General features: G+C 41.1%; 1 protein-coding gene across 1 annotated transcript; it reads left to right on the top strand.

Moving 5' to 3' along the window:
- Nucleotides 1–3,284: 3,284 nt before the first annotated feature.
- On the top strand, nt 3,285–18,872 carry LOC106578050 (prefoldin subunit 3). Its single transcript, XM_014156615.3, has 6 exons — nt 3,285–3,430; nt 3,812–3,936; nt 14,336–14,402; nt 14,638–14,736; nt 15,004–15,142; nt 17,778–18,872. Exons 1-6 carry the CDS (start codon nt 3,350–3,352, stop codon nt 17,852–17,854), a joined length of 588 nt encoding a protein of 195 aa, XP_014012090.1. The 5' UTR covers nt 3,285–3,349; the 3' UTR covers nt 17,855–18,872.
- Nucleotides 18,873–20,977: the final 2,105 nt, after the last annotated feature.

Raw genomic sequence — 20,977 nt, forward strand, 5'->3', positions numbered from 1 at the left:
CACTAGGCTACCTGCCGCCCCTACACTCTAACCACTAGGCTACCTGTCACCCCTACACTCTAACCACCAGGCTACCTGTCACCCCTACACTCTAACCACTAGTCTACCTGTCGCCCCTACACTCTAACCACAAGGCTACCTGTCGCCCCTACACTCTAACCACTAGTCTACCTGCCGCCCCTACACTCTAACCACCAGTCTACCTGTCGCCCCTACACTCTAACCACCAGTCTACCTGTCGCCCCTACACTCTAACCACTAGTCTACCTGTCGCCCCTACACTCTAACCACTTGGCTACCTGTCGCCCCTACACTCTAACCAACAGGCTACCTGTCGCCCCTACACTCTAACCACCAGTCTACCTGTCGCCCCTACACTCTAACCACCAGGCTACCTGTCGCTCCTACACTCTAACCACTAGGCTACCTGTCACCCCTACACTCTAACCACTAGGCTACCTGTCGCCCCTACACTCTAACCACCAGTCTACCTGCCGCCCCTACACTCTAACCACCAGTCTACCTGTCACCCCTACACTCTAACCACGAGGCTACCTGTCACTCCTACACTCTAACCACAAGGCTACCTGTCGCCCCTACACTCTAACCACTAGGCTACCTGTCGCCCCTACACTCTAACCACTAGGCTACCTGTCACCCCTACACTCTAACCACCAGTCTACCTGTCGCCCCTACACTCTAAACACTAGTCTACCTGCCGCCCCTACACTCTAACCACTAGTCTACCTGTCGCCCCTACACTCTAACCACTAGTCTACCTGTCGCCCCTACACTCTAACCACTAGGGTACCTGCTGCCCCTACACTCTAACCACTAGGCTACCTGTCACCCCTACACTCTAACCACTAGTCTACCTGTCACCCCTACACTCTAACCACTAGTCTACCTGTCGCCCCTACACTCTAACCACTAGTCTACCTGTCACCCCTACACTCTAACCACTAGGCTACCTGTCACCCCTACACTCTAACCACTAGTCTACCTGCCGCCCCTACACTCTAACCACCAGTCTACCTGCCACCCCTACACTCTAACCACTAGGCTACCTGTCACCCCTACACTTTAACCACTAGGCTACCTGTCTCCCCTACACTCTAACCACTAGTCTACCTGTCGCCCCATTCAATAAAAGTCCAAAGTCGTCTAAACTAAAAGCATTCAGCTGCAGTAGGTCGGCAGTATCACATTCCTAGGCACAGTGATGTCTGGATGTCAGGTGTTGCTATCTGAAAGAATTCATAGAACTGATATTAAAAGGACACTTCACCACGTTTTAACCTCATATCTCCAGCACCATACCAGTGTCTATATCTGTGAAAACAGTAATTGTATATGTTCTGTATGTTTAAAAAGATAATTAAAATAATGTCCTAGATAAGAAAAAGACCCCCATCCCCCGATAATGTCTTCTGTCAAATTATCAAGTTATATGTTGTTTTTTTTTAGGATGCTACATAAAATAAAATGTACATCAATACCTTTTGGTCATTTCCTTTCTCCAGCTCTGTTGAAATGCATCTTGGTGGATAAGCTTACAAGTAGTAATCTCAACTTCTCAGCAGCTATAGCTGCTGTATGGTTTCATGGCACCCAATACAGGTGTGGTGGTTGATGGATTGTTTTATTGTCTTCACACAGTGCTTTTATGATGTCCTGGTTCCAAGTTGGGCAGACTGTTGTTTGTTGCTAGGTCATCAGATAGTTATCAAGTCCTTAGTAGTAGGCAGGGGAGGAAATGCAAGAAACAATACTCAACCTTGAAAAACAAAAATGTGTAATTTATGATTTTCTAAATTATATAATTGGATTTTATTTTACCTTTAATGAGACTAACCTGGTAAAATAGAGATACAAATATATATTTTCCAAGTGAGAAATTATTCTAAATCTTTGAATAAATGTGAAAATGCATTCTTACACATGTGAAGGATTTAACGCCTAGAACCCATGTGTGTAGGGCTATCATCATCACACATTGTGGGCAAAACCATGTTTGGTTCTCTGTCTGTTGTTCTGTGTGAGTTATGTTGAAGAATAACAATGAGGTATCCATCATTTCATGTGAAATGGAAACTGTATAAATCATGTATAACAAATTCTAAACCAATCATCTTTGAAGTATTTTTGTATTTTCCCTGGTATTCAAATCAAATGTGTTGATAGACAGTTCCCAAGCCTTGCAAAGTAGATTTTACTGTTACACTAGCCCAGAGGCGGAAATCCCGGGGGGGGACGGGGGGGACACGACCCCCCCATCCTGGGAAAAATATGATTTGTCCCCCCCAATATATCACTGAAACATAACTATGTAATTTATATAATATTAATAATACGCAATGAAATCAATTGTGCTGATTATAGACACTTAATAGCGCGTTTTTAAGTTTCAAAAGATTGCGACCCCCCCCTAATATCTCAAAGACTAGTTGATAAAATGTTCATAAGAAAGAAATGAAATTCTAATGGAAATGTTTCACAATGATGTCATTAGGCAGAGCAGGCAACAGATGGCACACAGACAGCAGAGTTGGGGACAGATATGCAGGGACAGATTGGCAGAGACAGGGAGTCTCAGGTAAGTTTGTTGAGTCTTTGTTTGGCAACATTATGAAAGGTTCTCAATTTTTTTAACTTGTAAAATAGGAACATAATTGGAAAATGCCATGGATACCCTCACTCTCAACTTAAACTGGTGACTGAACTAAGATTTGTTAAAGGCAATGGTATTGCTGTTGTGATTAGTTGTGTAGTTTTGGGTACCGGTAGTTAGGAGTACGGCAAACACCTTATTTCTTTGGTTCCTCAATATACATTTACCATATTACAATGTAGGCTATGTGTTACAGCACTACTTTTGGTGTCCCCCTCAGGAATTGCTCTTGAGAAAATTTCATGTAATTGTCCCCTCCAAAGTGGATATCAGATTTTCGCCCCTGCACTAGCCTACTACATAGGAAATGTATATGGTCTTCCAATATATTTATTTAACCATGTCAGCCTAGTGATCGAGGACACAAGGAAAAGAAGTAAGCCACTTCACAAGCGCAAAATCAAGCTTTCAAGACGGGCACCAAAGATGGTGGATAAATAAAGATGGCTCACTTTCGCCGTTTACTATATATAAAAAAAAGTCAGTTCCGGTCTACTTAACGCCCGAGGTGTCAATAGCTGCTGGGTCAGGTCTACTTAAATCATTAACTTTCATTGAACCAGAAAAAGAACAGCAAGTGGGGTGTCTCGCTTACTCGTCCGTCTCTGACGGACAAGCTCTTCAGTAGGAACCCCACGCCCAACTTCTACGTAACGAGAGTAGAAAGTCCTTTCCAAGATGGCAACGACCATAGACAGCAGCAATGCCGTACAGGCGACAAGCAAAAAGCATCTCGGAATCCCTGAAGCAATATTTGTGGTGGGTAAAATATGAAGTATATACACAGTGTGTCGCTTATAACGTTACTTTGTGAAATGAGGCTCTCCAAAAAAATATTCGCCGTTGTCTAGCCTCTATGCTAGCCTGTCACAAATGCTAACTAAGCTAATGCTAGGTAGCTAACGTTATCAAGCAAAGTGGTGCTATGTTCATTTACATCCTTTTAGGGAAATAACGCCGACGAAGCCCATTAGCCGGCCTGGCTACCTATCCAATTTCTCTTGTCGTCCAAATGTAATTAAACAGTTATCTAACGTTAAATACCTTGTATGTCACCATATGTTTAGTATGAGAATGACTCGTCTGATATAACGTTAATATTAGCTAAGATAACTAACGTTATTTTGTCAACGGTTGTAGGAGGATGTCGAGTCGTTTATGAAGCAGCCAGGCAACGACACCGCAGACGCCGTACTGAGGAAACTGGATGAACAGTACCAGAAATACAAATATATGGAGCTCAACTTGGCGCAGAAGAAACAAAGGTAGGCCCCACGGTGGACCAGTACAAAAAGTATGAGACCGTATGCACTCATTACTGTAAATCGCTCTGGATTATATATCTCTCTCTCTAACTAGGCAAGTCAGTTAAAAACAAATTCTTATTTACAATGACTGCCAACGAGTACTCATAAATTGTTGCTAGTGGTTGTACTAAATTATCCTCATAGGTTACTTTTGTTTACATTGTGAACAGTCACAGCGGTCGCGTTAATGCAGAATTCTGTGTACACGCAGAATAAACAAAAAAATGTAATGCATAAGAAATATCTTTCTGCGTTTTGTAAATGCCTATCTACATTGCCTCTTATTGTAAGTTCTCCTCGGCATCAGACTAACTTTGTGCTTCAGTTGCACTTCTCCACTTTGAGAATTTACAAATGGGCATCAGCAGACAACTCTCTGACATGTGTAGCTACCTTTCTCTGGTACTTTTCTCAGTGTAGCCTACTTTTCTCTGGTAAAATGCAAGATTAGCCTCAAGCAAAACATGAAGAAATGTAGCTGGCTACATTCTTTCCATGAGAAACATTAGAAATATGATGGCCATGCATTGGTTTTGCAAAATTACCTTGCTTTTTCAGTGTAAACTCATTTACTTGTGCCTGCCAGCCAAATAAAGTTGCACTTATGTTGTCTTCTGATGAAAATGAAACTGTTTTCTGCTGAATGTGTTATACTAATGTATTTTATGTGAAGGAAAACTACAGTTCCACGTCCCTGATCCTCTATTGAAGAAAAACAATACTGACTTTCAATATAAAATGCAGGTGAAATGGTTTGAAACGTGATTTTGTGATGGTCAGCATTATGAAAAGGCAGATTTTCTGAACTCTAATACTGACTACACCGCTCGTGTCGCGGGCGCGAGCGTTGCAAAATAAATGTAAGAATATACGCTTTTCAATTATTGCACCCACACTGCTCGAGCGCTCCAAAGAACCGTCTGCGTTGCCAAGGGCTAAAATAGAAGCCATTCCTATTTCTGACGCAGATCGCGCTGCCTCTCCCATCTCCTCATTGGTTTATAGAAGCAGGTAGCCACGTGCCATCTTCTCATTGGTTATACCCACGTGGGTGATTGAAAGACGAACTGTTTTGCCGGTTGTCGTGGAAATGCTATGAAAGTGTAGATGCCGATCACCATATAAGTTCAACGATGAAAAAGCCTGGAAGGAGGAGAGATGACTAGAAACGATTCGGTTGATCGTTTTATGTGTGGATTAATTGTCGGAGTAGAGGACCTTGTGCATTTCAGGTAAAATAACAACTCAATGTTTATATCCCAGGACAAATTAGCTAGCAATAGCAAGCTAGCTAAATAGGACAAACTAGCTAGCAACTGCAAGCTAGCTAAATAGGACAAACTAGCTAGCAAGTGCAAGCTAACTAGCTAAATTGCCATACATGTTTAATGGTTTTCGACCGGTCCCCAAATTAATGTAATTGGTTAAGAGATTGTTTTGATATTTTAACCTCTCTAGGCTAGGTGGGACGAATTCGTCCCACCTACGTAACAGCCACTGCTATCCTGTGGCGCGATTTTCAAAACCTTAAAAATCCTATTACTTAAATTTCTCAAACATGACTATTTTACAGCCATTTAAAGACAAGACTCTCGTTAATCTAACCACACTGTCCGATTTCAAAAAGGCTTTACAACGAAAGCAAAACATTAGATTATGTCAGCAGAGTACCAAGCCAGAAATAATCAGACACCCATTTTTCAAGCCAGCATATAATGTCACCAAAACCCAGAAGACAGCTAAATGCAGCACTCACCTTTGATGATCTTCATCAGATGACAACCCTAGGACATTATGTTATACAATACATGCATGTTTTGTTCAATCAAGTTCATATTTATATCAAAAACCAGCTTTTTACATTAGCATGTGACGTTCAGAACTAGCATACCCCCCGCAAACTTCCGGGGAATTCGCTAACATTTTACTAAATTACTCACGATAAACGTTCACAAAAAGCATAACAATTATTTTAAGAATTATAGATACAGACCTCCTCTATGCACTCGATATGTCCGATTTTAAAATAGCTTTTTGGTGAAAGCACATTTTGCAATATTCTAAGTACATAGCCCAGGCATCACGGGCTCGCTATTTAGACACCCGGCAAGTTTAGCACTCACCATAATCATATTTACTATTATAAAAGTTTCATTACCTTTTGTTGTCTTCGTCAGAATACACACCCAGGACTGCTACTTCAATAACAAATGTTGGTTTGGTCCAAAATAATCCATCGTTATATCCGAATAGCGGCGTTTTGTTCGTGCGTTCCAGACACTATCCGAAATAGTAAAGAAGTGTCACGCGCATGGCGCAATTCGTGACAATAAAATTCTAAATATTCCATTACCGTACTTCGAAGCATGTCAACCGCTGTTTAAAATCAATTTTTACGACATTTTTCTCGTAGAAAAGCGATAATATTCCGACAGGGAATCTCCTTTTCGGCAAACAGAGGAAAAAATCCCAAAGGCGGGGGCGGTCGGGGTCACGCGCATAAGCCAGTGTCCCTTGATCGGCCACTTGAGAAAGGCGATAATGTGTTTCAGCCTGGGGCTGGAATGACGACATTCTGTTTTTTCCCGGGCTCTGAGCGCCTATGGACGACGTGGGAAGTGTCACGTTAGAGCAGAGATCCTTAGTAAATGATAGAGATGGAAAAGAAGTTCAACAAATGGTCAGACAGGCCACTTCCTGTAAAGGAATCTCTCAGGTTTTGACCTGCCATTTGAGTTCTGTTATACTCACAGACACCATTCAAACAGTTTTAGAAAATTTAGGGTGTTTTCTATCCATATGTAATAAGTATATGCATATTCTAGTTACTGGGTAGGAGTGGTAACCAGATTAAATCGGGTATGTTTTTTATCCAGCCGTGTCAATGCTGCCCCCTAGCCCTAACAGGTTTTAACCTGCGTGTCATGATCGCGTTTGGTGTGGGGGGACAAAATACATTTATGCACGATGGAGCACGAGCGCAGCCGGTTTGGGTTCCTGTGTAACGTGACCCCTGAGTCAATGTAGCTAGCTAGAGTATCTGCCAGCTAGGAGTAGCTTCTTGACTACATAAATCTTAGTACAATAACCAGTGGTGTATAGTCGAGACCATTTGCAACCAAAATCAACTTAACTTCTCATTCTTTAAATTCGCAAGATAGAATGAAGGCCCGCGTCAGCCATAGAGAATTGAACCTCTGTGATTCTTGAGCTTGGACGCTGCCATTGGACGTGATTCAACATGAGCACAACACGGGCAGTGTAGCAACTTTAATTGATTTTCAAAGGAAGCAATTCCTCTATGGCTTTAGTGTAGCTGGGCCGTTACCTAGTAAAGTGTGCCTGTATTAGGAATGTGACAAATGGAAATATTCTCTTAACATTTAAACTGCCATTAAAAAAAAAAAATGGTTTTAACATTAAAGCGATATGAAAAATTCATGACATTCCACATGAATTCACAATGCAGCTGCTCTACTGCCAGCAAAGGTTTAGGTTTCACCTATGTCCCTTTCAGTTGGTTAAGCTTTGCACCTGTGCTACCAATAGTGTACCTCAATTCCACCACACAAAGTTTGCAATTCCTTCTTATTTAACTTCTCAAAGTATTGCCATACAGGCTATTTTTTTTAGGTGAGGGAATGCAAAGAAATGATTGACATAATTTCTCAAAGTTTTTACCGACAGATGTAGCCTATTCAATATCATTGTAGAGTAGGCCTATGCATAAAATGCATCCTCCTATTGCAACGTCTGAGACACACATTGTCTCAAGAAAATGACATTTTTTTAAATACCCTCAAACAACAAGTTAGCCATACCAAATTTCAAAATAGGCTATCACATTTTTACCGGTGAAATCATCAAACTGCATGCCAATCATTTGATCTCAATCAATTTCATGGGAATATGAGTTCAGGTCTTCTTGAAGTACTGTTTCGTCAGTGAATTAGAGCAGACGGTGTTAACAAACCAGTAGATTTTCTTGTATTTTGTTTCAATGAAAGCATCTATCCTCCCTAGTGGCACACACTGTTGGGTTTTGGCCACATGATATACTATTGATGTACTAAAAAATGTACTATTCAGCTTCATATAAGAAATGACTGAGGTGTTTTTGGTGTAACATATTATAATCATACTATGCTACAGTAGGCCTATATGCTATTATATTTGGTTCTGTAAAATACTAATAAATCGTTATGTGATATTGCGAGACATTGATTCATATTGATTAACCAATAGTAAGTGATTAGTAGGACTATTAGGCGTAGGTAACATATCTTCACTACTATTTTAATCGATTTGAGTGCCGTTGAAATCATGGTGCTGGTCACATATGCCACCCACACCCATCTGATTCAGAGGGGTTTGGTTAAATGCGGAAGACCCATTTCAGTTGAATGTATTCAGTTGTACAACTGACTAGGTATCCCCGTTTCCCATATCATTCTGGGTTCCACTGTGTAAGAGTCCGTGGAGTTCTATGAACATCAAGGCAGACAGGCTGTGAATTTGGATCCTAGATCTCATTGGTGTGATTAACGTTCATGCGGTGGATCAGTTTGTCTGCATATGCCATAGAGGTGGTACGTTTCTATAAGCTCAGCTTGGACAGTAGGGTGAGTTGAAAGTGCATTGTGCATGGACGATAGCTGTTTTAGCAACCCCTGGTAGAGTTTTCTGTCTCTGGCTCTTCTTGATACGTCGGATTTGGCACGCTCAAAGTGGTCAAGCCTCCGACCGACGGGCCTCTGCACACACGCCTACAGTTATTCATCATTTGCACCACCACCAGAGAGAGAAGACAGGGAAGAAACCACAATTTACCCACCTAATAGGCTGATATAGCCTACACATGTATTTAGTTTGTCATTCTATAGTTTATGGAATTTTATGATTTAAATCTAATTTAGCAGAATAAATTATCCGGAAATACTTTCACCAGCTCTGTGTGTTCTCAATAGAGGTCGACCGATTATGATTTTAATGCCGATACCGATTATTGGAGGACCAAAAGTCATACCGATTAATCGGCCGATTATTTTCTTCTTTTTTAGAATGACAATTACAACAATACTGAATGAACACTTATTTTAACTTAATATAATACATCAATTTAGCCTCAAATAAATAATGAAACATGTTCAATTTGGTTTAAATAATGCAAAACAAAGTGTTGGAGAAGAAAGTAAAAGTGTAATATGTGCCATGTAAGAAAGCTAACATTTAAGTTCCTTGTTCAGAACATGAGAACATATGAAAGCTAGAGGTTCCTTTTAACATGAGTCTTCAATATTCCCAGGTAAGAAGTTTTAGGTTGTTGTTATTATAGGAATTATAGGACAATTTTCTCTATACGATTTGTATTTCATATACCTTTGACTATTGGATGTTCTTATAGGCACTTTAGTATTGCCAGTGTAACAGTATTGCTTCCATCCCTCTCCTCGCTCCTACCTGGGCTCAAACAAGGAACACATCGACAACAGCCACCCTCGAAGCAGCGTTACCCATGCAGAGCAAGGGGAACAACCACTCCCAAGTCTCAGAGCGAGTGACCTTAGAAACGCTATTAGCGTGCACCCGGCTAACTAGCTAGCCATTTCACATCGGTTACACCAGCCTAATCTTGGGAGTTGATAGGCTTGAAGGGGTGGGTATAATTTGTGGAACGTTCCAACAGGAATCTGTTCCAAAAAACGTAAAGTAAAAGGTTGCCAACCAACAACGCATACAAAGTAGCAACGCCTACAAACCTAGCTAACTAGCTGCCGAATAGGCATCAACTCACCACGTAGCTTATTCTTAATGTTTGTCCATAGGTGTCACCAAAAAATTAGAGGACATCAACAACCGGTATAGGCCAATTCAAAAAGTTCTTTATTATAAAACAAAACTATTAATTCTAAACAAAAGAATGAGGTGTGGACATGTCATAATGTAGGGTGTATGTAAGGTGCACGGATGCGTGAATATGTGTGTGTAAACATGACTGAGTGGAAACTAAATAAACCAACAAAGGAACAAACAAAACAGGATCATACCTGGAGGAGCAGGGAGAGAGAGAGGTTAGTGGAGCAGTTTGTTAAATACCCTGAGCCCAGGTGGCTCCAATCACTAACGACCTTCCTCTGCCTGCAGGAGGAACAGCCCCTGCACTGCAGAGGAGGAGCCGTGACAATAGGCTACCAGAGTGAGGACAGACATTTTTCGGAATAAACGTGATGAGTAAAAAACGCTATGAAATAGACCACTCCCTACCCGGTATCTTATTCTGCCGCTATACAACCTTGTTATTTACGAAGTTTTGGGAATAGATTCCTGTTGGAACGTTCCACAAATTATACCCACCCAGGTTGAAGTCATAAACAGCGCAATGCTTGAAGCACAGCGAATGGCTGTTTGAATGAATGAGCCTGCTGCTGCCTACCACCGCTCAGTCAGACTGCTCTATCAAATCATAGACTTAATTATAATATAATAAACACACAGAAATACGAGCCTTGGGTCATTAATATGGTCGAATCTCGAAACTGTTCCGTATTTTATCTAACGGATGGCATCCCTAAGTCTAAATATTCCTGTTAGGCATTGATGTTTATGGTTAGGTACATTGGTGCAACGACAGTACTTTTTTCGCAAATGCGCTTGTTAAATCAACACCCGTTTGGCGAAGTAGGCTGTGATTCAATGAAAATGAACAGGCACCGCATCGATCATATGCAACGCAGGACACGTTAGATAAACTAGTAATATTATCAACCATGTGTAGTTAACTAGTGATTATGTTAAGATTGATAGTTTTTTATAAGTGTAATGCTAGCTAGAAATTTACCTTTGCTTCTTGCTGCCCTCGCGTTACAGGTAGTCAGCCTGTTAATCCTTGTGGAGTGCAATGTAAGGCAGGTGGTTAGAGCGTTGGACTGGTAACCGAAGGTTGCAAAAACGAATCCCCCCTGAACAAGGCAGTTAACCCCCGGTTCTAGGCCGTCATTGTAAATAAGAATGTGTTCTTAATCTGACTTGTCTAGTTAAATAAAGGTGTACAGGACTTCGCTGCTGTCACTTGCCTTTCTCAGCCATTTTCCCAACTGTTAACGATGATAACGTAGTGGTGGAGAGTTGACTCCAAATAATTGACTCCTTACACGTCGACTCCTATTTCTGAGTGTCAAAATGTAAACTCCTTAAGATTCAGTATTTTTGGAACATAGGAGACTGATTAATTGCTGTACTTCCGAGAACAGAAACACTTGCATATTTCATAACGAGCTAGCAAGGGATGGACGGACGGAGGGAGGGAAGGGGAACTGTATAGTCAGGTCGGCCACCAGTCAGAACCGTGCACTAGGCCTATCTATCATTACAAAATCAGATTGGGCACATTTGCTATATAACGCAACATTTGTTTTGTGACAAACCCATCAGTAGAGTTGAAAATGTAATGGAAACCCATTTAACTTGTATTTTTCATTCGGTACATGGGAATTTAATGGTAAAAAGGTTTACGTTTATCGGACATTTGAGAACTTTACCGGTCACCCATATGCATTGGGGCTTCCACCCAGCCAGCGGCATCAATAAACGCGGGATATTGGCCAAATTGGCCACATTTACGGGACCTTAACAGTATAACAAATTACAAAAACACTATTCCTTATGTTTCCATGTGTATCATATAGACAACTTTATAGCCTATTGTTTCCTAAAACAACAATCGTCCTCCACACGGTTCAGCTGTCGGAGATTTGAGCACTAAATGCATCAGGGTATTGCATGCATAGGCCTTTAGGCTTTGGTCTCCACTGTATGATATTAATATTAAATAAATATAAAAGACAAGCTTAGGCCTAGCCCCAGAGTGGCATGCTACGATACCAACATTATTTATTTATCCTTGTCACATATACAGATGTAGGTGTACAGGAGGAGGTCAATTTGTTAATTTATCTTTAATTTTTTTAATAAAGAAGCATTATATTGTTAGATTATAGGAGTAACTCTGGTAAGCCTAAAACATTCTTCCTCAAGTTCAACTGTCAGAGTTAGTTGGAGCACCGGTGTGCACAGCCTTCATATTATAGGCAGTATAATAGGCTAATAACCACACCAAATCTTAACAAAAGTTTCTAAACTTTATTAAGGTAATATCAAAATTAAATCGAGCCATTGTTTATAGGGAAAATACGAGCAGGATATATATTGCGGCAAACACATTACAGTTGGAACTGTATTTCGCCAAAGAAAATGACTCAACAGAACACAACAAAACACTTGCGAGCTGGTTTAAACCTTCACAAAAGTTTTGAACAAGCTATATTGCCGTATTAACCAAGAAAGACTAGTGCCTACCATACCCAACAAATGACAGCAATAAGCAAATGATATTTATTTTTTACGACAGGCCTATGTTAAACTAAATATGGAGCACACAATTTAAAAACACAGATCAAACTTAATTTAGCCAACAAATATCTCAACAGAATGAAACAAAACATGTTTAGATTAATAAATACGCCTACAACAACGATATACAATAATGATGATGAAACAGATAAGGAAAAAATAAAGTTACAAAATGGCATCCTACCTAAAAGGAAGTTGCACAGTAGCCGTGCCAACGCTCTTCTCATCTTTGTCCACTACAATATTAACACTTGTCCATACAGAGGACATTGCCCCTGTAGGCTTCCCCTCTGGGGGAATTCCGACCTGAGTTAAGCGCCTCGTAAATGGAACATAATTCACTTTTTTTTCCCCTCTATGCATATTCAAACTTTGAACTTCAGCATGAGAATAGCACGCTTTTCACCCACTATTCCTTTGGGGTGGAGATGGAATTAATTATGTATGTACTTTATTTTTCCGATAGAAATAACAGCGTTCTCCAGGCACTGTCGTTTACAAATGGATCAGAACTAGGTAATTGAGTAAGCTGTTTGAATACGGGGATTGTAAATATAAATTACACTTATTTTAGATTGATCAGGGGCGGCAGGTGGTTAGAGCGTTGGGCCAGTAACTGAAAGGTTGCTAGATCGAATCCCTGAGCTGACAAGGTAAAAATGTCATTCTACCCCTGAACAAGGCATATTCCTAGGCCGTCATTGTAAATAAGAATTGACTTGCCAAGTTAAATAATAAATATTTAAAAAATATATTTTACCATCTAATCGCTGAAGACATGTGAAACCAGTCATATGGCAGCAAAACTGAAGCATATCAACTTTCACAAAGTAAAGTTTTTGAAATCCTGTTCCATTATGCAGAATTGAAATTGTACGGCATTTTAACTTTCTTAATTATAGACTCCCCCAACTTTCTGTTTCCTATTTTTAACATGTTAAATATTAGTTACGATCAGGATAGACCGTCAGTAGGCCTAATAACACATTCAACTGCCAATTTACTGTTAGTTCCCTTCAGTTGGTATAGTCTACATTATTTAATTACATTGTTTAGTTTAACTTTATTTGCTTCATTTCTCAAGAAGCTGATTAAACAGCATGATCATTCCACATTCCACCTTGTGCTGGTGGACAATATAAGGCCACTAAAATGTGCAGTTTTCTCACACAATGCCACAGATGTGTCAAGTTTTGAGTGGCATGCTGACTGCAGGAATGTCAACCAGAGCTATTGCCAGATAATTGAATGTTCATTTCTCTACCATAAGCCGCCTATAACATCGTTTTAGGGAATTTGGCAATACGTCCAACCGGCCTCACAATCACAGACCATGTGTATGGTGTCATGTGGACGAGCGGTTTGCTGATGTGAACAGAGTGCACCATGGTGGCTGTGGGTTTATGGTATGGGCAGGCATAAGCTACAGACAACGAACACAATTGCATTTTATTGATGGCAATTTGAATACACAGCGATATTGTGACGAGATCCTGAGGACCGTTGTCGTGCCATTCATCCGCCGCCATCATGTTTCAGCATGATAATGCACGGCCCCATGTATCTGTACACAATTCCTGGAAGCTGAAAATGTCATAAATTAGGCATAAATTCCTACATCTGAATCGCCGACTATAGGCATACTCTCTAACTTTCATTTTACTAAAATAAAAAATGCAGCCTCCTTCAGTCAACAGTAGCCCAAGGCTTCTCTCTCGTGCGTGCGCTCTCTCGCAGCAACATGCAAGGAGTGAGGGAATGGTGCCGAAGCACGAACACGGGATGTAGCCTATGATATGCAGCCCCGGCCAGGCTACAGTTTTATTAATCTTTTTTTTTTTTCATTTATTTTATCAGCCAATAGCCGGCAATTAGCGGCTAAAGGAAACCCTGAGATGTAATACAATGATTCTAATTCTTCTATGGTGTTTGTCGCTGCGATCCTCAGGTTGAAAAGCCAGATCCCACAGATCAAGCAGACTCTAGAAATCCTACGACACATGCAGAAGAAGAAGGTAAACAAACAAATGTGGTGTTTACTTACTTTGTCTTCTCCTCAGACCTTGCCAGCCCGTCCCCGTTTTCTCCCTACTCCTCCTCGGCCCTAACTGTTCAATGTTTGCAGACCTGTAAGCAATATGGTGGAAACTATGCTGGTTATCCAGAGCCTTCAGAGGGGAGGGACTGAGGACAGGAAACCACTGTAGAGTATTGGGTTTCACCCTGTGTCCCACTCCTCTCATCCAATAGGAAACCACAGACCCGATGGAGACACACTTCCTATTGGCTGACAACGTTTACTGCAAGGCGTCAGTCCCGCCCACCGACAAAGTGTGCCTGTGGCTAGGGGTGAGTACTTTGGGATAGGTCCTCCAGTGGCTAGGGGTGAGTACTTTGGGATTGATCCTCCTCAGCCTGTGCATGTATATCCAAAGTGATGTTCTTTGGACTGACCCACCTCCCAACCTCTTAAATGAAGGCTAGAAGGAGCCTTGTTAGGGACAATTCCCAGTTTCTCCTAGGAAGGAACCATTAAGCAAGCAATAGTAAAAACTACAATATACTACCATTCCATACTCTCTAACCTCCCTTTCTTCCCTCTATCCCCTCACCCAGGCCAATGTGATGTTGGAGTATGACATCGATGAGGCCCAGTCTCTTCTGGAGAAGAACCTAGCGACCGCATCACGCAACCTAGACTCCCTGGAGGAAGACCTGGACTTCCTCAGAGACCAGTTCACCACCACCGAAGTCAGTATCCTTACGCCTAAATATAGGCCCACTCAGCCCAGGGACTATGGGTGAACAGGCTCGGAGGCTGGAGAAGTATGTGATGCTGCCAAAAGTGTTCTGAAGTTCCAAAAGTTCCAGCAGTGCAGGGGTAGAACAAAAATGTGTCTGGTGGTCCGCCAAGAGAGTTGGTAAACACTGATTTTAGTTGAGATGTGAACTGTATCCTGAAGCCAGCATACAGGCCCAGGCAGCGTGGGTTAATAGGCCCATAGGCAGCGTGGGTTAATGGGCCCATGGGCAGCGTGGGTTAATGGGCCCATGGGCAGCGTGGGTTAATGGGCCCATGGGCAGCGTGGGTTAATGGGCAGCGTGGGTTAATGGGCAGCGTGGGTTAATGGGCCCATGGGCAGCGTGGGTTAAAATAAAAACATAAAATTATAGCCTATTCCTACCGAGGCGCATTTTCAAGATGCTAGAGAGTTCCACATGTTGCCTACGACTGTGTCTCTCTGTGTGCCACTGCAAGTCTGCTGGCTATGGCCAGCCGAGAGGGCACAGCGAGTAAGTTAGGCTACAAAATAGATAGCCAATTCGAAACATTGCTTTTAGCTTGGTTAGTTAGCTCACTCGTTAACTAAAAAGCTAACTGTTTAGCTATTAAGTGATTTTTGTCAAACCGTAAAGTGCAGTCTCTTCATAATTCCTCTAATCAAAGTGTGCCTGTTTCTCTGGGCCCTGCTGCGGTGATAATGAGCAAGACACTTTTTTTTTTCTGCCTTTCACACTGCTCCTGTAGAAATCAGATGTATATCTAATAACAAAAACACAGCTATCCTGTGTAATACTCAGGGCCTAAAATTAACACCTGCCGCCTGCCAAACGCAGGTAGATTTTGGCATGTAAGAACGTCTAATTCATCAGCCAGGTTGGCAGGTGGTAACACGCCGGGCCCTACAGTGTGAGCGTTTTTAATAAAAATAATCACGTATGGGGACAAGTGCAAGCTATCCCACCTTACGCAGAAACACTGCCTGTCTGTGGGGCTGTGAGTGCTGAAAGATTTCGTTTTTCTTTAAGAACCAATGGACACAGACATACAAGTTGTTCTAATTTACTCTAAGTCTACAAAAGTGACACTGTCCTCATGTTTCTTGGCTATTTACATTGTTTAGTTCACAAGCTAGGTTGCTTTTCAGTGTTTTAGTTTGCTCCTACTGCTAGCAAAAAGAGACATCTGGCCTCTAGTGACATTCTCACATGCAGTGATTACTCAGTGGCCCTGTTACCAAGGTAACCTTAAAGGGGCAACTTAACATTTTTTTTGTTAAAATACTCAGGTCACGGATAATTAAATAAAATCTTACTAGTAATGCATTTTAGTGGCCCAACGCTCTAACCGCCCCAACATTACTAAGCATGCTCATCTGTTTTATTGTGTTTCTTTGTGTAATTGTGGCAACAACAAAATTGGCTGGTAAAAAAATGAGTGGTGGGTAGATTTTTTTTATTTTTTTTAATCTACTTGCCACAGTGGCTGGTATGCAAAACAGTTCGTTTTAGGCCCTGGTAATACTTGTCACAGTTGAAGAGAAGATGTTATCAGCTTTATGCAGGTATGTATTTAAAAACAAATCTATATTCTCAGCTGTCTATTTTACAACAGAGATATTGATATGGAGAGCGTGAAATGAGCCTCGGTCTCATTGGGTATTAGGCTATGACATCAACATCTTTATTTAGGACATCAATAATTACTTTACTGTTAGATTAAAACCTGGCTACTTCCAGTGAAAATTAGATTTAGAGGAAGTGATCTAGCTCATGTGTTTTGAGTTTCCACTTACCCAGCTGGTGAATTAGCACCAAATATATTAGTGCACATAAAGTTTTCGGCAAATTAATCTATATTTAACAAAAAATATTGACCTATTTTTAACACTAAATTATAACAACAATAGTCTAATTGTCTACCCAAAATTTATGACGATCACTGGATTAGGTTGCTGTGCACATTATCAAAATATCTTCAATCATGCATACCTGCCTAGATGAACCAAGTTATTTGAATACCATCTCAGTAGTCAATTGCACTTCTTTATTAAAGCACTGTGAACGGCATTCGAAGATTATTAGCCTACTCTTTATTTCTATTGGTGATGGTGTGAAAACAAATGCGAATATTAGCAGGTTTGTGGCGCACGCAGACCTCCCATTGGTATTAAATTGCATTTCAAGTGGCATTAGAAAAGGACTTCAGTCTTAAATTCAACCTGATGGAACCTACAGATACCCTGAGTGAAGAAAGCTGTGATACAATGTTCTCTGTGTGTCAGGGATGGTTAAACTGGTCTTTGGGTGCTGCCTTGTCTTGTGGTTTTATGACTTGAGGCAGTTTATGGTCTGGCAGGGCAGAGTTACTGGTGCAGGTGTGGCAGACAGGTGTGTCAAAGCAGGGAAAGTAGGGTTGTGTTCAGTAGACACGAACCAGGAGAAAATAACATTTTGAAACTGAGTTACTTCGTGTTGACAATTGGATCTTGTTTCAACTGTTGGTAAGTACTGTTTTGATAGACTGGTAACAACAGTGTTTACAGTGCTTCTGAAAATACTAGACAAAAATGAGAAGTGTGTAATCCTTAACCCATCGCCTCCCTCAGACATGGCACGAGTCTACAACTTTGACGTTAAGAGGAGGAGCAAGGACAACCTCCTTAAATCAGTCAAGAAGTCTTGAGAGAGGGGGACCCCCCCCCCCCCACAATAAATCCCCCCCCCAGTAACCCGCCCCAACTCCATGTTCACATCTCTAGTCTCTACAACATGTTTGTGACCTAAATGGCACCCTATTCCATATTTAGTGCACTACTGTTAACCAGGGCCCATAGGGTAGTGCACTACATTTAACCAGGGCTTATAGGGCTCTGGTCCAAAGCAGTGCACCACAGGAGGTTGTTGGCACCTTAATTGGGGAGGGCGTGCTCGTGGTCATGGCTGGAGCGGAATACTCCGTTCCAGACATTATTATGAGCCGTCCTCCCCTCAGCAGCCTCCACTGCAGTGCACTGTATAGGGAGTAGGATACCATTTGGGATGTGGACCAAGCGTTATTCTATTGATTTGTTACTTTTTAAAGTATTTTTTCAAGTAAAAAAAGACAAAACAAAAGTTACAATGGCAGTTTTTTGTATTCTTCTTTATTAAGTACTAATATTTTTTTATCCCCCTGCTTAGTCTTTAGGTTGTCACTGTCCGACCTTTCTTCCTCCTCTTGTTGTTTTCTTCCATTAAGTTGTTGAGTACTGCTTCTTCTTCCAAACTCTTATTGACGTTGATCTTTGCTATATACTCGTTTGGTGCCTTAGTTTGCTTTCAGAACACCACCCGCTATTACATTACCCATAATCCTCGCTGGGCAGGAAATGGGAGAGGAGGAGGAGCATCTCACCAGTTCAAGCTGACACCTTCCTGTGATTATGAGAATGTTTAAATGTCGAGCCCACTCTCTTGTAGGTTCTGTCCCTCACTCCTAGTCCCACGACTGCCTCCGAAATGGCACCTTATTCCCAGAAGTAGTGAATAGGGTCCCATTTCGAATGTAGTCTCTTCTGCTGCCTGTCTGTGTTATTTTATTTTCCTCCTGTCTTCCTTCCTCCTCTCTGTCAATGTATATGTCACGTTGTATTCATTAGAATACTTGAGTGGAAAAAAAGAATGACAAACAAAAAAAGAACATTTTGGGAAAGCGAAATGTACCTGCTGGTCTTGTGTTCTATTTGTGATCTGTGTTTGGTGCCAGTCAGTATCTGCTCTTGTTAATTCCTTACACAATAGTCATGCAACAATAGCTATGTTTTCCATCAACTTGTCCACTTTTTAATTTTTTTTATTGTTGTATTATTATTTAACAAGTTGGCAAAGAAAAATAGCCTGCTACTGTGTGTTTCCACTGAACAAGATTGTTGAGAAACTGCTGGAGGAATATAGTAACTAGGTTTCGAACAGATTTTTATGCGAATATTCTAGAATCCGCATAGAGAAAATATGCTAATTTTTCTAGTGGTAGGCTATGTTTCCACCAAATGGACTTGTTGCGTATAAAAAAACAATGGGTGATGATGGTGCACACAAAATACATTTTTGGTTAAGTTTTCATGCACCGAATTTTTTATTTTTTTTGAAAATCTAAACGTTTTCAACTCGACCGATAGTTTTGTCACTAATCTGTTGTGTTAAATAGCAAATGTTCCTATTCTGGTCATGGCACCTGCGCTCCAGCCAACAGCTCGCAGGTAGTGTAGTTCATTAGGATCCCCATTACGGGCCATATATTATCATGCTGAAACATGAGGTGATAGCAGCGGATGAATGGCACGACAATGGGAACAAATTAAATGCAATTCCGTTAAATACACAACACATCAGCTGTATGTGGCCAGGAGAAAAAACCTTTCCAAGCCAAACCGCTACACACAGCCTAGGTCGTCGTCACCGTATTGGCTAAAATAACCTCAGTCAGCATAGCTGACAGAACTAACGCGTTAGTAAACCCGCTTCATGCAGTAACCGTACAGTCAGTAAGCAGTTACACCGCGGGCCCCGGTGACAATAAATTAGTAGTACCATAAACTTACCTTGATTTGGAAGAGTCAGCTAGCTAACATAGCATCCCTCTGAGCAGGGTGATTCAGTAGGCTAAACTAGCTAGCTAAGTGGGGGGGAAATATTTCTCTCTTGCTTCATTTTGAAAGAAATTAATTTGTTCAAAACTGTTCAACTATTGTCTTTCTGAGTCAACTACTCACCATATTTTATGCAGTGCAGTGATAGCTGTAGCTTATGCTGTCAGTACTAGATAATTATCTGATCCTTTGATTGGGTGGACAACATGTCAGTACATGCTGCAAGAGCTCTGATAGGCTAGAAGACGTCCACAAATTGTCATAATTACTGTGTAAGTCTATGGAAGGGGTGAGAAACATGGGGCTCCAAGGTTTTGTATTGAAGTCAGCGTCCGTCTGGGTACAACATCTGTCCTCCAGCTACACCATGGTGCTACCCTACAGAGTACTGTTGAGGCTACTGTAGACCTTATTTGCAAAATAGTGTTTTAATTATTTTGTGACGTGATTTATATTTAGTATAGTTTTATTTAAAAATGATAACTAAAATGGTAAAACTTTTTTTTTTAAATGAAATTCACTGAGGATGGTCCTCCACTGGTGCAAACCCAGAGTTTCATCAGTAGACACGGCATGTTTTATATTTAACTGACCTGGAAGACCACGTGTTGATTTTAAACACTGAACTGATCAATTAGCTAAGTACCTCAGTGTGGTGCCTAGTTGGGACAAAATCCGGCAGTATCTGCATCACTCCAGGAACAGAGTTGTGTAATATACTGAACTGTACACCTTTAATGAAACACCCTTGCGTTTAACAGCCAATCAGTATCACTCCTGAGGTTGACGGTCAAGGGGATATGTAAATGAGCAGTCTTGCGGTTTGAAGTGTGCCTGTGTGCAGTGTTAATTCTTACCATGCTTCAGATATAAAGTAATAGTACTCCAGTGTCCATTTGTCAAGTTAATTCTACTGTGCCATCTAGAGCACGACAGGGTTGCCTACCAGTGGCGTGAGGTGACTGTGATCAAGTGGTTACTCTGAGACTGTGGGGCTGATCTCTATCAATGTAATAAAAGGATAGCAACCCCTCCCCCTCCAACCACATGTCAAAAACTATCTGATAGTAACATCTCATTCTTTATTTAACTAGGCAGGTCAGTTTAGAACAAATTCTTATTTACAATGACAATTCCACACCATCTGTTGTGATTTATGGAAGAGGAGAAATCTACAG

The sequence above is a fragment of the Salmo salar genome, chromosome 18 (assembly GCF_965601325.2).
Source record: "Salmo salar chromosome 18, fSalSal1, whole genome shotgun sequence".
NCBI classification, from domain to species: Eukaryota; Metazoa; Chordata; class Actinopteri; order Salmoniformes; family Salmonidae; genus Salmo; species Salmo salar.